Source organism: Castor canadensis, chromosome 6 (genome assembly GCF_047511655.1).
Source record: "Castor canadensis chromosome 6, mCasCan1.hap1v2, whole genome shotgun sequence".
Lineage (NCBI taxonomy): Eukaryota > Metazoa > Chordata > Mammalia > Rodentia > Castoridae > Castor > Castor canadensis.
Genome location: NC_133391.1, coordinates 31,982,296 through 31,998,917, shown reverse-complemented (window position 1 = coordinate 31,998,917; position 16,622 = coordinate 31,982,296). Strand labels below are relative to the sequence as shown.

The window sequence follows — 16,622 nt, the reverse complement described above, 5'->3', positions numbered from 1 at the left end:
TGAGGATGTGGGGAAAAAGGAACCCCCATATACTATTGGTGGGAATGTATTAGCACAACTACTATGGGAAACAGTTTGAAGACTCCTCAAAAAAATTAAAAATAGAACTGTCATATACCAGCAATACCACTCCTAGGGATATACCCAAAGGAATATAAGGTTATGTCAGGTTATAATAAAGACTCCTGAACACTGATGTTTATTGCAGCATTAGTCACAGTAGCTAAATTTTTGACATAGCCAAGATGCCCCACAACTGATAAATAGATTAAGAAAATGTGGTTTTTGTATACAATAGAATTTTATTCAATCATAAAGAAGAATCAAATTGTGTCATTTGCAGGTAAATGGATGAAACTGGAGAGCATCACCTTAAGTGAAATTAGCCAGGTTCAGAAAGTTGAATGCTGCTTGTTCCCTCTCATATGCAGAATATATAGAACCAGTACAAATACAAACAATATCATAAATACATATTAATCTACATAGAACATGTACCCACAAGTGGGACTTGTAGAGGAGACTAAGGGAGAAAGAAAAGAAGGGAAGAAAGATAGTGAACAATAATGAAACGTATCACATCCATGTAGGAACAAGACACAACAAAACACACTGGAAATCATTGAACAACACAGGATAGGGGGAAAATGGTGAGGAAGTACAGTGGAGGGGAGTTATATTGACTTAAGCATAATGCATGCACAGGTAAAATACCAAGGCAAAAATCCCATTGAACAATGAACAGAAACCTAAACAATGAAGGACAAGAATGTAAAACAAGACATGCTATGTAGAGGGTATCAATCAGAGGGGGAAAGTAAATGAAGAAAGTAAAGAAGATGAATATGGCTGATGCATTTTCCATACAAATATGAATATGGAACATTCAAATCTTTTGAAATAACCATATGAAGAGGACTAAGGTAGAAAAGAGAATAATGGAGGGGATAAACCAATTTGGGGTATAATACATATATAAGGAAATGTCAGAATGAAACTCCTTGTATAACCATCATAAACAAGGAATGATATACCTATATTTTTAAATGAAGGACAGGAAGGTGAAACAAGTCCTGTCTGGGGGTCATTAATAGAGAAAGTGGGGAGTGCATAGGGAAGGGGCAAAGGGGGTAAATATGGTGGAAATATTATGTACTCATGGATGTACATACAACAATGAGATCTGTTGAAACTATTCTAAAAAGGCGGGGAGAAGGGATAAAGGAGGAAAATCCAGGGGGTTAATCTAACCAAGATACGCTGTAAGCACTTTTGTAAATGTCACAATGTACCCCCTGTTCAACTGTACTATGCTAATAAATAAAAAAATTGTGGTCTGGTTTATTGAGGACTTGTTAAGAACAGGAATAATTCATGATTTAAGAGATTATGAGACTTGCATCTTGAGGTGATATGAAGAGTAACAGCATCAAGGACTTGAATAGATTCACATTTGTTTAAATGAGTTTTGGGCAAGAACCTGAAATAAACAGTACTTGTTTGAAAAATTTATCTTCTAGGTAGCAATGTTAATGTAGACATTGAGCTGTATGGATGCAGATGGTATTGATTCTCAAATTTTCTCAGTTCAAGGTATTACATCATCTTTATTTTATCTACAAGCATCATGGCTCGCCATTTCATTATATATGAATCAACGTAGTCAAACATTTTCTTTTTGCCCCTTGCCAAGAGTTAATGATGAGGACTAAGATTCTATTGTGGGAAAGATTGATTTATTGTATCCAGTGAACTTTTTCCCCTAAAGTTCTCTCAGGCATTTTCTTAACTTTGTACATATAAATCTACACGTTTTTCTCTAAATCCATAGTTGGAGTCTATTACATTATGTTTTAAATGTGTCTTATTTTTTTCTCAAGGCATTTGTTATTAGCATACAGTAGTTGACAGGAGCATTCATTGTGGCATTTCTGATTAATCTTACATTGTCCATTGGTTAGATTTACCCCCTGCCATCTCTCTCCGTCATTTCCCCCTTCCCTACTTAAAACAATTACAAAAAGATTCTCAATCACATATGTATATAAAGTACATTGAACACATTTACCCTCCCCCCCACAAATACCCACTCCCTTGCAGGACCTATTTTGCAACCCTGTCTTTCATGTTTACTTCCAAAATCAGTGTTCAAAGGGGTTTCTCAATGTATCTCAGCTGTGAATGAATATATTGCATTTTGGTTAGCTGAACCACCTTTATTACTCTCTCTTGGTCTTTCCCTCCCAATCACTATTATTCAACAGCTTTTAGTATTTATCATTATGTCATCTACCTGCACAGATGTAATATATTTTGATATTGTTTACTCTCTATCATTCTCTTTTCCTTTCCCTCTTCCCCTGAGTTCCATAGCTCCCCTGAGTTCTCTATATATGCATATATATATATATATATACATATTTATATATAAATGTGTATATGATCTTTTTTTGTGTTTGTTTATCTTTTGGATCTATCTTCTACATATGAGAGAAAACATGCTGTCTTTGTATTTCTGAATCTGGCTTACTTACATTACACACTTAATGTGATGTCCTCCAATTCTATCCATTTACTTGCAAACCACATAATTTAATTCTTCTTTATGACTGAGTCATACTCCATTGTGTATATATAACCACATTTTCTTAATCTATTCATCAGTCATAGGGCATTTGGGCTGTTTCTATACCTTGGAAATTGTGACTAGTGCTGCAATAAACATGGGTGTGCAGATGCCTTTATTGTAACCTGACTTATATTCCTTTGGGTATATGCCCAAGAGTGGTATCACTGGGTTTTTAGTTTTTAAAGGAATCTCCATACTGCTTTACATAATGTCTTATTTTTGTTCTAAAGTTCTAGGTATGAACGTTTCTCCTCAAGAGCAAGGTATTGACTCATTCATTAGTTTTTAGTTCTATATCCTACTGTATGTTTTGTAGTTCCCTTTTGTAGAAGCCACATTAAAGGCCAAAACAAAGAAACAAACAAGAGATAGAATGATTTGCTTTCTGAGGTTCAGTATGGGTTCATTACTTTCCTTCTGAATTTTTTTTTGCCTTAGATATCTTGTCTTGGTTGCCATTGTGATGCATCCCTATTTGGGGATGCATAAAGAAAAGTTTTAATTATCTTCATTCTTTCCTGTAAAGTTAATTCAGTAAAAATTTGATACTTAGCAGTGACCTTGTCACTACCTGGGAGTAAAGCATCCCAGTGTGGAAGCATGGTTACTGTTCTTAAGAAACTCATAATTCAAGGGAATATGGTGACAGGACATAACCATAATCACTACCAGAAAAGGAATGGAAGAAGGTATTATGAAATCTGAGAGAACAGAAGGAAAGGGAAGACCTCATATAAGAGATGGCATAGGTCCTGGATGTTGGAGAGTAGAGGGATGGGGACAAGCATAATGAAATTCTCAACTATGTTTCCCACAGTCTTAGAACATTGAAAATTGCAATAAGACTGAAGTAAATATAGGAAAATAAAGTGGAACATATGGGTTGGTTCTAGGTTCTGAAGGATGTTTTGAATGAAAAATTGATCTTTCAATTCATTCTATAGCCAATGAGGGGAGGGAATTGAATAAGGGAGTAACACAATCATTTCTTTGCTTATCTGACAACAATGAAGAGCTAGCAGCTTGAGGGCACATGGATTTTGTCTTTCAAGCTTTGAATCTTAGAGTCTATCATGTCTAGGACATGCAATTAAGTATATATTTAATCTACCAAAATGATTGTAAAAAAAGAGTAATTGTTATAAAATCACAGAGAAATGATTCAAAGTTGATACAAGAGATGGTGATGGCTTGGATTTAATTCCAGGAACTAGAAATTTGTAAAAGGAGACAATATAGGGGTGAGTTTTATTTATAATTTCTGCTTAAGAAATTGTAGAGTTAACAGTTTATAGAAGGTGCTAGAAAAAAAAGGAGAGTAAGTGTTGTATGATTGCTGTACTATTGGAAAGAACAGATGGCTGATAATTTTCCCATGTTTGATGGACTTGGATCAAGAGATCATGTATATCTACAAGCAGACAAAATGATATTGTATGGTAGTTTCTCTTTGATACTAGGAGAAATCTGGTGGCCTATGGGTATTATGGACTCATGTATATTATACCAAGTTCAGAATAGATAGCAAAATAGAACATTAGCAGAGAAGGGAAACTAAATTGCAGTGGATAAAATGAATGGTGCCCAACTAAGCATGTATACATGAAACAGCCAGAATTTCTCTATCCCTTCTCTTCTAGACACTGGGCCCTGATAATTTCCTAATTCCATTTAAACTAGAAAAATATTTTCTCACTAAATGTAGAATACAATGGAGTCCATGCTTGCCTTTATTATATTTGTCTTTCTTAGATCTGTGTCCTTTCTCCTAAGCAGGTGGTGAATTGGATAGAGAAAGACCAAAGGAATCACACTTTAAACCTCAAGGAGAACTCCAAGGTCAGAGTGGCAAGAAGGGCAAATATTGGAAGAAAGGCCATAGGCTTCAGGATGACTCTGGTGGTGAAGCTGTCTTGGGAGGTCAGGAGTGCCCATATAGAAACCGACAAGGTGGAGGTGGCCGAAGAAGCCAGAATTGTGAGAATGACCAGGATTCCCAGGGTAGCCGAGGAGACAGAAGTGGCCAGAAATGCCAGCATGGAAGAGATGGCCAGAGTAGGCAAGGTGGCAGAGGTGGCCAGAAATTCCAGCGTGGAAGAGGTGGCAGGGGTGGTCAGCAAAATGGCTATCCTGATGTTCAATGATAAGGAAAACTAACTAACCGTGGCCTTCACTGATTCCATAGGTACAGATTGTACTTTATTTAATAATTTAGTCAATTTCACTTTACATCCCCCATTTCTCTATCCTTGTTTCTGTTCATCTATTTTTAAAATCTTGACTTCAATATCTCTTAAACATTTTCCTAGATGTGTCCCTGCCCTGATTCTCCTCACCTTGATCTTATACATAGTAGCTTCAGTTTTCACAAGTGTTAGTTTCATTCTGTCAGGTTGTCTGTCTTTCCTGTTGTCATATTACTCTACAGCCTCCCCAAGTGCTAGTTTTCCCTGTCTTCCTCTTCTTCTCCTTCCTTTCCATCTGCCTCTCCTGGCTTACTCCTCCTAGTCTCTCTTTTTTCCCTCCTTCTTATCTTTCTTAATTTTATGACTTTTAATATACTAAATAATGGTAGAGATATTAAGCATATGCCTTACTCAGGCCAATTTATTACTTCTGTCTAAAATCCTTCTCGTTGTTTCAGAGGTTGATGAAGAGCAGCTAGTGAACACAAGATTTTTCAGCAGCGCCAACTTCTTGGCCTTTACTTTTTACAACTTCAAAATGTCAATAAAGTCATCAGCATACATGCTTTGGCTCTTGTTTTCCTTCTAGGATCATGATTCTCCATGAAAGGAAAAGAAAGATGGGGAGGCAAGTAGGGTCTAGACCCCACCTGATTGCCATTTTGGAGCCTTAGAGAGAGCTCAGATTTTAATAATTTGGTGAGGGCTTAAATACCACCAGTTTGTGAAAGTAAAAGATTTTACTCTTGAAATCAATGATGAGATTATCAATATACACACTCTTCTCATTTTTAACACAGAAGCTTACTTGCAAACTTCCTTAATCTCTGACAGTGTTTCAATACATAGGTACCATTTTGTTCATTTCTGTTTAGTTGAGATTCAAGAGCGCCTCCAGGACTACCGGAAGCTAGGGTATAGTCACTGAACAGATTCTTCCTCACAGATCTAATGAAGAACCAGCCTTATTTATACTTCGGACTTCTAGCATCTGAAATTGTAAGAGTGCTTTTTATAGCAGCTCTAGAAAAATTGTGAGACAATTCACTTGCTACATGTTTTATGAATAAGCATACACATATTATAATACACTTATTCTTTTCTACCTCCCAAGCCTCTGAGTGGAGATCGAAAGAGAGTGAGAGAGAGAAAGAGAGAGAGATTATAGACAAGCATATTTCAGTTTGGTGAACTTGATGCAGTAAATCTAGGAATTGTGCTTGACCTAGAAGTTCTTTGTTTTCTGAGTGTTGATGTGGTCCTGTGGGGAAATCATACATATGAATGCAGGCAACTATAAAATCAGGTGAGGATAAAAATGAAGATTATAGTGAACATTTCCTTCAAGGTTATAAGTTGTTTACTTTCAGTATTAGTGTTAATGAAGTAGTTAAGGCAACAGAAAGAAAATAAATAAGTTCCATTTATTTCCATGTTCACTATCATGTTTAATTCCTCAGTAAGATTTAGAATTAGTACTTTTTCAGAAGCAAAATCAATCTTTTCTAATTATTCTAATTTTCTCTATACCTTCATTAACTTTCCATTCAACTTCTGAAATAATGACCACTCTGTAGGTAGATGCATTTCTCAATGCAAAATGTGTGAAAATATATAATAAACCTGAGGATAGAAGCATTTGAAAATGACTTAAGTGAGGATGAAAGTAAAAAAAAATTTTCTATTTATGTTGGAAGTATGGTTGTGTGTGATTTTTCTCAATATTCCATTAAAGCATTTTTTGAAAGAAAAAAATAAAAATAAAGAAAAATAAAACCTAACAAGCTTAAAAGTATTAGCAATTACCATTGCTATTAACTTATTAGATAAGAGTACTGTTATTTCTAAAAAAATGCTGAACAGTAAGGTAATATCCAAATCAATACAATCTTGCATAATACAATCCTAGAGAGTAAGAAAAGACTGTAAAAAATCAGTTAATGTCATATCTTTCTTTGCTTTTGGACAGCGATCCAAAATACTGACCTTGTTTTCATTATAACTGCACATCTATCAAGCCTTTCTTCAGTTCAGAGTCCTGTTTTCCATTTCTTTCCTCCTAATATCATCCAAACAGCTGTTTCTTAGCCCATCAGAGAACTTACAGTTTGCTCATATTCAAACATATCTCTTGTTTGAGAGGCATTGCTCCTCTTAGACACGGTTTTATAATATTAACCAATGATCTTAGTTGATCATTCTACTCCCTATTCAAAAATCTTTCTGTTACCTATGGAATAAATAACAAATTCAGTTTCCCATTCACAAGATCTTTCACAATTTGGAACCAATCTATATTTCCAGTTCTCTGTCTTCACTTAAACATGTAGGATTATTCAATGTTAGTATAACTTGAAGACACTGACTTGTGTAGATTAAGTATACAATTCAATTTGCTTCTCCAACCCTCCACTCTTCATGTCTAGACTCCATGCCCTTTCTGTTTGAGGTTATCTCTTATCTCCTGGTTTGAGTTTTCATAATTTTTCCTTTTACCCCTTTTCTTTCTTTCTTTCCTTCTCTCCCTCCCTCACTTCCATTGTTCTTTCTCCTTTCCTTCCCTCTTTCCCTATTTCTTTCTCTCTCTCCATTTCTTTCTTTCTTTGTTTCTTTCTTTCATCTTTCTTCTTTTCTCTCTCTCCTGCCCTCCCTCCCTGCCTCTCTCCCTCCATCCTCCCTCCCTCCTTCCTCCTTTCCCTTTTTCTTTCCTTTTTTATTCCCCCCTTTTCTCTTCTCTTCCCTTCCCCTTCCTCCTACTTTTCCCTCCTCTCCCTTCCCTTTGTGGTACTGAGCCACAATGCCAGACTTTTTTCTTTGGTTATTTATTTATTTTTGTTTAAGAAGATTTCAGCAAAGTTATTGCAATTGGTTTAAAAGGCAGATAGAGAGACTATTATAGTCTATAAAGTAACAAATGAGTTTTATACAATTAAAATATTACACAGACCTACGGAATTTATTAACTACCAGACTCAGAAAGATTAAATCCAGTATTAGCACCTCCAATATCTCTGAAAGTTCAACTTTTAACTCATGCTGTAGAAACCAAAGAATGAAGGGCATAATAAACTCCAATTCTAAGAACAAGCAAGAAATTTTGACTCAGACTTGAGAGTGTAACTTGGAAGTCACTTAACTACTTTACTTGAGCCAATCCTAAGATTTCTAAGATTCTTCATACATATATGAGGAGTCTGTGAATCATTGGGTTTGTCAGTAGAGTTAAAAATTAGCAATTAACAATATACAGTACTATTCCTAACAAACTTTTTCTCATAAGTTATATTTATAACAAACTATAATTAAAATGTTTATTATACTTGTTCATTACACACTTAAGAATAATTACATATTTGATGGTTTAGCATCCACTTTATTGTGCTTACTTATTTGTGTAATGAACAAGCAACACATACCACATCTCCCCAACATTCAAGGTAATGAAATACTAACATAAAAGTCTTCAAAGGAAATTAGGTTAAATACTGCTTTAATTAGCAATAATTTGTCAGAATCACAGAAGTCCTTGACCCAAAAGGGCTCAGGGAAGGAATGAACAGACAAGACACATAAAAGGACTCACTTACTCAGGATGGGAATGACAAGACACATATCAAGAGGGCCAGAAGGCTGATGACCAACTGGAAAAATTTTATTTTTCTCAGAAAGCTTTACACAAAAGAGAAAGAGACCTAAATACCAAAAACACTTTGACCTAGTTACAACCTTTTTGTTTTTGCAACCCTGCATTCTTACTGCCAGTGTCCTTGACTAAGTATGAACTTCTTTTCAATCAAGGGAAACTATTTAGCATTCCTTACCATTGTGATAGAGATATGGTGCACCTACAGATTATGACCTTTTTGGAATGCTGCTAAGCCACAGTGATCTTGTCAGACTGTGGCTTTTGGTTCCCAAGAATAATTGTTATAATAAAACACATAACATTATACATTATTTGTTATGTCCTTACTAGCTGGAGGGATTATTAAAAACAATGAAGACATTGTTGATGCACATTTGTTTGGTTATGGAAATTTAATTATATTACTCTGACAGGAAATCTTCCCTGGAAATAAAATACCACATTCAAAATCCCAGGCAGCAAGTATCTAACAGTTTTAGAACAGCTCTCTTTTGCCCAAACATGCTAAATTTTAGCCACAGCATTCTAGTACACAATTGAGACATTTTTAAGGATAAAAGTTGGCATTTACAAAAGAAATGGTCTCTAAACTGAGGAGACCACCCACAGAGTGGGAGAAAATATTTGCCAGCTATACATCAGACAAAGGACTGATAACCAGAATATACAGGGAACACAAAAAACTAAACTCTCCCAAAATGAATGAACCAGTAAAGAAATAGGCAACTGAACTAAACAGAACTTTCTCAAAAGAAGAAATTCAAATGGCCAAAAAACATGTGAAAAAATTCTCACCATTTCTAGCCATAAAGGAAATGCAGATCAAAACCACACTAAGATTCCACCTCACCCTTAGAATAGCTATCATTAAAAACACCACTAATAGCAGGTGTTGGCGAGGATGTGGGGGAAAAGGAATCCTTATACATTGCTGGTGGGAATGCAAGCTGGTGCAATCACTCTGGAAAAAAATTTGGAGGGTCCTTAAAAATCTAAACATAGATCTGCCATATGATCCTGCAATCCCACTCCTGGAGATATACCCAAATGAATGCAACACAGGTTACTCCAAAGGCACTTGCACACCCATGTTTATTGCAGTGCTATTCACAATAGCCAAATTATGGAAACAACCAAGATGCCTCACTACTGATGAATGGATTAAGAAAATGTGCTATTTATACACAATGGAATTTTACTCAGCCATGAAGAAGAATGAAATTTTATCATTTGTAAGTAAGTGGGTGGAACTGGAGAACATCATTCTAAGCGAGGTTAGTCAAGCTCAGAAGACCAAAAATTGCATGTTGCCCCTCATATACAGACATTAGATCTGAGGCAAATGCAGCAATGTGGTTGGACTTGGGTCCCATGATAAGGGCAGAGCACACGTGGGAGGTATGGGGATAGGTAGGAAACCCAAAACATGATAGCATTTGATATCCTCACTGCAGAGGAACTAATACAGAAACCTTAAAGTGACAGAGGTCAATATGAGAAGGGGATTAGGAAATAGTGAAAAGGTCAGTTAGAGATGAATCAACTTCGGATGTAACACATTTGTACACGGAAGCAATGCTAGGAATCTCTTTGTATAGCTATCCTTAAGTCAACTAGTAAAAATGCCTTGTCTTTCTTATTATTGCTTATACTTTTCTTCAACAAAATTAGAGAGAAGGGCAGAACAGATTCTGCCTGGAAGCAAGGGCAGGTGGGGGGAGAGGATGGGGGCTGGTAAAATAAAGAAAAAAAGTTGGCATTTACATGTAAGTGTTAATTGTTTTAAATTTTACCTTACAGAAGTTAAATAGCAGAGTCTGTACTAGACACATGGAGGTTCTGATCAGATCTGAAGAAGAATCATCCCTATACACACAGTGATGATGGTCTGGAATGAGAGTCACACTGTTTACCAACATATATTTTTCCTTTTGAAATGGAACTACATGGTGAATTATAAAGTAGACAGAGAGACCACAGTCATGACCATGTGTGCCCAGGTATCCAAGAATTAGATTGATCTGAGTGGTACCCCTTACTACGCAAGAACTGCTATCTGAAGAAGCCAAGTATATGTGTATTTTGACTTTTTTTGGCAATACTTGTCTTTCAATATTTATTCAAAACTTTGAATAGCTGAAGAAAAAAGCTTGTTAGCTGGGTGCTGGTGGCTCATGCGTGTAATCCTGACTACTCCGGAGGCAGTAATCAGGAGGATCACGGTTCAAAGCCAGCTCTAGGCAAATAGTTTGTAAGACCCTATCTTGAAAAAACCCAACAGAAAAAAGGACTGATGGAGTGGTTCAAACTCAAGTTGTAAGAGGGTCTGTTAGGAAGTGTGAGGCCCTGAGTTCAAACTCCAATGCTACCACAAAAAAGACAAAAGCTTGTTTAATCCACTGGGTCAGTGTTTCTGTCCAAATGAAATTTAAGTCTTGATATTCTACCTGACAGTTGCTAAGTATTTTAACCCTATTTATTTATTTATATTTATCTGTTCTGGGGTTCGATCTCAGGCCCTCATGCTTGGTAGTCAGGTTCTCTACCACTCAAGCTACACCTCCAAGGGCCCCCTTGCTGCACAATTAAATAGTCACAAAATAAGTAGGAGTACCATTGGTACCACTGAGGAATTTGACATTAGTATCAGGTGAACCCAGGATTCAAAAGTCCCTAAAATATCCCTTTTTTCCTCCTACTCTATCAAATGAGTGCAGTTCTCACTGGGGAAGGTTGAAGATTGGGAAAGTATTTGCCAGGAAAAATTACAGTGTCCCTGAAAGGTCTTTCCTTAATGTGATCCAGACTCAACAGACCTCAATCAATAGACTTTTCTGTGAAGTGACTTAGGACTTGAAGCTTGAGGAGGAACAGTGATTTTCCATTACAATTCTTTACTAACATAGTTCTTGGTATTGTCTCCAATTATATCCATGTTACAAATTCCAATGGTTTGCTCTGCCAATTTTAGTTTTTCTCAGCAGCACTTGGAAACATGATCTCTCCCCCTCTGTAAGCAGTGACATCTGTGTTTCATTTCCTGAGTTACATTTATATTCCAGCACCCTTTATTTGCTTCTTTCTTATCTTCCTAGGAGCTCTGCCTCAGTCAAATCTCTAAAGATTAGAACATATCAGGGCTCAGATTTGGTATCACTTCTCCATTACTGTTTTTTTGTTTGTTTTTGTAGTGTTTGCGTTGAAATCCAGGGCCTCAGATATGCCAGGAAAGCGCTTAGTTATGCTCCGAATCCCAGCAATCTTTTAAAAGGTAATTTCATTAATATATTGATGACATCCAAATTTATGTCTCTGCTCTCTATCTTTACAGATTCAGATCTTCAATATGTATTTGACATTTTTTATTTGTTTATTTCATTGACCTGAGAGCATGGTAAATAAAATTTTTTTAATAAAAATTATTTTTATTCTCCCCTCCCTCAATTCAGAGCTCCTCTCACAATCCTAGGCAGCAAAGTATTCCCATTTTTTAAAGTAAAAATGACCTACAAGTCTTTTTTACATCCTTCTTTCCTTAAATTCCCTCTTTTCTTCTAATCAATCACTTTGAGGTTTATCAGCTTTACCTACAGAATATATAAAATTCATACACTAAAAAAATCCCCTAACTCCAAAATTTGAGCCACGTTGATTTTTTTCTATCGACTACTTGTTATAACAACTTACTAGCTGATCCTCTTAATTATATTTTGCCTAACACATCCATTCTTTTTGTACCAAAGTGAACTTAAATCTACATGTAAATCCAGTCATGTTTACTTGGTTTCAATTTCTTAAATATCTTCTCAGTGTACTTAAATTAAATAGAAATTCTCTTTATAACCTGCAATGCCTTCATGATCTCAAGGCTTATTTCTTGCTAGTTACCCTTACTCACCATGCTCTGATTATTCAGAACTTTGTTGCTTTTTCTCAAACGCTTCCTTCTTAAGGTCTTTGCCTCTGCCCTGCCATGTTTTTGTGATGTCATTTCTCCAAAATGTTGAATGAGTTGATTATATTTGTCATTCAAGTCTCAGATCAGGTATCAGTTTCTGGAGCAGATCTATCCTGACTAGGTATATAAAACTACTCATCTTCAGCTGTTCTCAATTGCATCAATCATGATTGTATTTAATCGTTTACTTGATCATTAACTGTACATTTCATAAGAACATGTGCTTTGTTTTATTTTATTTGCATTTCCTGTCTTATTTATTTGCCTGGAGCCTGAAGTTCTAGTGCAATGGTGACACATTGCAAAACTCTAGTGCAATGGTAACAGATTGCAAAACTCTAGTGCAATGGTGACACGATGAAAAGTCATAATGCATTGGTAACACTTTGCAAGACCCTAGTGCAATGGTGACAAGTTGCAAAACCCTAGAACAATCTATCAACTATGATATCCCAACACCATCCCACAAAAACTCAAATGTGAGGCTATTTGCATCCTACAGTGGTATCCCATGGTATCTGGCATGGCTTGGTGACCTCAGCCAAACCTCTGTCTGTCTTGTCTATTTTCACCATCTTGATATCCCTAGAAGGGCATGTCGTACACACCTATAATCCCAGCCCTTGTGCAGAGGCTGAAGTGGGAGGACAGCGAGTTCAAGGACAGCCTGAGCTATACAGTGAGACCCTAGTATACGGGAAAAAAGTCATCTAAATGACATTGCAGTGGGTGTCACTCTCTAGGGTTTATGTGTGTTTTGTAAGTTATTGTACATCCCTGGAGATTTATCCAGCCATTTTCAGGACCTGCAGAAGTCAGGGTGCTGATGAAAAAACCCCCAAAATGACAGGAAATGAGAATTTTCCCTCACTGGATTTAGGGAAGAGGATCCAGGCTAAGAGCAGCAGGTGGCCAACTCGGACAGTGTGATTTGTCACTTTGCAGAAGGACAGAATGAGGTATTGACAATACCTGTTGTCATTTGCCTGAGGGACATGAAAGAACACGGTGGTTGTGGGGACAACAGGTCCTGTCTTATTTATTTGCTTGGAGCCTGACACTCAGACATTCAGTGTGTGAATGGATATCTAGCAATTAAGCAAGGAAGAAAAGCAGGAAGAAAGTAATCTGGTTGCATTATCTGTAGCCTCTTCACTACACTCTGAAAACTCTGTCTTAAATAATAGGCATGAAAGAAGCAATGCAAATACTCCTTTGAACTTTTCACCTTTGCATGATTTCTCAGAAGTAATATAATCTTAGAAGATCATCCCATCTAATTTGGCAATATCACCTTCATCCTAGTAAAGAGAATTATGTACAATTAGCAGCCACTAAATACTGCTAATTTCTACCTCAGTATCCTTTGTCTGACTGTTGTCCACAGAGAAATAGAATGTTGATGTTCTGTATTCACAATGTAAGTGGCTAATCAAGGTTCTAGTGTCTACCGTATAGGAACATCAAAGATTCAAGTAAAGATTCTTCTGCCAAGACTCCCATTAGCTATAAGGGTTCCTTTATTCCCATGCCTGATAAAGTCACATAAACATACCTATGTTTCAGTGGGGACACAGAGACTGGAATTCTTTAAGACAATATTGACAGGCATGTAATCTATAGTCCACGCATCCAATTTCCTATTTTCTTTAACTTACCAGGCACTCAGTAAGTCTTTCTAAGTTTGTCAATTTAATCAATGTTTCTGTTTTCTATTGTCTTCAGAGAAGAAAAATAATAAAAAAAATCTTTGATTTTTATCAAATTTATTGGTGACAATGTTTAATACCTAATATTTCTATAGAACATATAGAAAATGTTCTATAAACATTTCTTTTTCTGTACACAAAGTTCACTAAGTTCATGGCTATTCTAGACTAGTCTGTAACAGAGTTGATCACTGCAAAATAACTTTGCCATATACAAGTAATGTGCTCTTGATGGAATGTTCTGAATAGATATTTTATAGAAGTATTTATATACAATGTATATTGTTTCCTTTAGGTATAGAGATGATTTGCACCAAATCAATGCTTCTTTGACAGTTTGGATATTTTATCATCTTTTGATTGAAGGTCTAATCATACTATTTTGACAATCACTGTCTAGTACAGTGTAAGTTTGCCAAAATTCAACTTATACATGTCTTTCATGCAGAAATTTCCTTCAGTAAGCAGTTAATAGACTCTTCATATTATATAAAGTCTCTACACAAGATTTCCCACTCTCATTTCTGGAATGCCTTTCATTCATTAATCTATGATTCTAAAATAATCTCAAACTTACTATCACAATGTTTATTTTAATCACAACTTATACCTTATGTGCTTATAGTCAGTGTTAGTTTCTGTTGTATGCATATAATTCCACAGAATTTATTAAGAATTGTCATCCAATCCAGTCTTTTACAAAGGTGAAATGTAGTTGGACAATCCAAGAAGAAAAATCTAAGTAGGACCATAAGAATGAACCAGCTGCTTTTCAGAAGGATGCAAATGACAACAAGATGCTATTACAGTTGTTTTGAATTAGGCATACAACTTTGCATTTGGAGAAAAGATTTAGAGCTGACAATGAAAATGCCCTCTCTTCTCATGGTTAATGTTAGGATATTAACTACAACTTACCCTGAAACATGTTTTAAAAAACATCAACTTTGAAGAGAGGAAGAGAGAAAGACAAAGAGAATCAGAGATATTAAGACATGCAAAGTTGCTATACATGACATTTCATAAATTACAGTTAGTCTACTAAATAAATTTTAAGAGTAATTAACCATGTGAAACCAACATCAATATAGGAACTAAAAACAATTCTCATGTCTTTTTTTGTCCTAGAAAATTATAGCTTTTTTAAAGATCCATTTATGCTGTTAAAATAGTCTTCCTTTTAGGATATACTTTACTTTCCAAAACACCCTTCTAGATGCTCGTCTTAATTTATTGTTCCCCTCTATTAGGATAAATGAATGACTTGAAGGATATATTAGAGCTATCAACTCACCAAAAATCACAGCTAATTCACTATCTGGCATAAAGTAGCTGGAGGTGGCTATGAGAAAGGCCAAACAGTAGACAACAAAGAGGAGGAGGAAGGAGATGACTGCTTTCATGGCTCCCACATGGGCTTCTGTGCTGGGATCTCTGTGACCTGTGGCATTGAGCTGCATCTTCCTCTTGTGTCTCCACAGGGAGAGGATCAAGAGGAGAAATGAGAGCAAGGACACAGAAAGGGGGAACAGCATTATCAGGTTGAGATATACATTGGTAAAAAAATATCCAGTTTTATTTACTCTGCATTTCAAAGTTAAGTTTGTTTTCCATTTTGCCTTTACACAGTATCTGAAATCCTCATTCAAATTCACAGTGATGGGAAGACTAATAAATGCAGAGAAGATTAAGCACCCGAGTAGAGTTCTGAGAATCACTTTGTCAATTCTCCACTTCATCCAGAGGAAAAGGGGGTGGAAGAAGTTAGCTATCTTGAAAAAATAGAAAATGCTGAGGCAGGTAGCAAACCAGACACTTAAATGGTTGGTTAGGGTCCAGAAGAAGTCAATAATCCTCATTTCTTTACCATAGTAAGAGACATCTGAATACAGCACCAATACAAAATAATCAAAAAGTATTGTACACAGTAGACAAATTCTGGATGTGGCCAGACTTGTGAGGATTACATCAATGGAGGCAAATTTCTTCTTCTTCTTCCAGTCCATGAAGTTTACCAATCCAATGAATGCATTCCCTATGACCCCTACTAAAAATTCTCCACCTGCCACAAGCATCAAAATGGTATTCACCTTATATGACATTGTTAAGTAGAGAAATATCCAATTAGCTTCTAGTTGACCTGATGTAGTTTGGCATCTACATCTCCTTCTTAGATTGTGTAATTTTCTTTATCTCTTTAAATGTAGTCTGTCTTCTGATGAAGACTGGAATAAGTGAAGGCTGCAGCTATTTGCATTAAATCATAATTAGTTATGACAATGAGTTTTGCAATCTTTAGTTTGGGCATGATATGTTTATTTACCTTCTCAGCAGATCATTCTTTTCCACATATAGTTAAATTAAGCTGAGCTACTGTTTGCTAAGATGCAAATTGAGCCAATAATTTTTCATACTCCTGCACTGTTTTTCTGAGACTGTGTTTACAAATTTTGGAGTATCAGATTTAGTAAGTAAACATTCAGGACATCCAGTT

The 16,622-nt window shown here is 36.0% G+C and overlaps 1 protein-coding gene across 1 annotated transcript; it reads right to left on the bottom strand.

Moving 5' to 3' along the window:
- Positions 1 to 15,291: 15,291 nt before the first annotated feature.
- LOC109684835 (taste receptor type 2 member 7-like) lies at positions 15,292 to 16,230 on the bottom strand. The gene has a single exon (XM_020161406.2). The coding sequence runs from the start codon at positions 16,228 to 16,230 to the stop codon at positions 15,292 to 15,294; it is 939 nt and encodes a 312-aa protein (XP_020016995.2).
- Between the last annotated feature and the right edge of the window lie 392 nt (positions 16,231 to 16,622).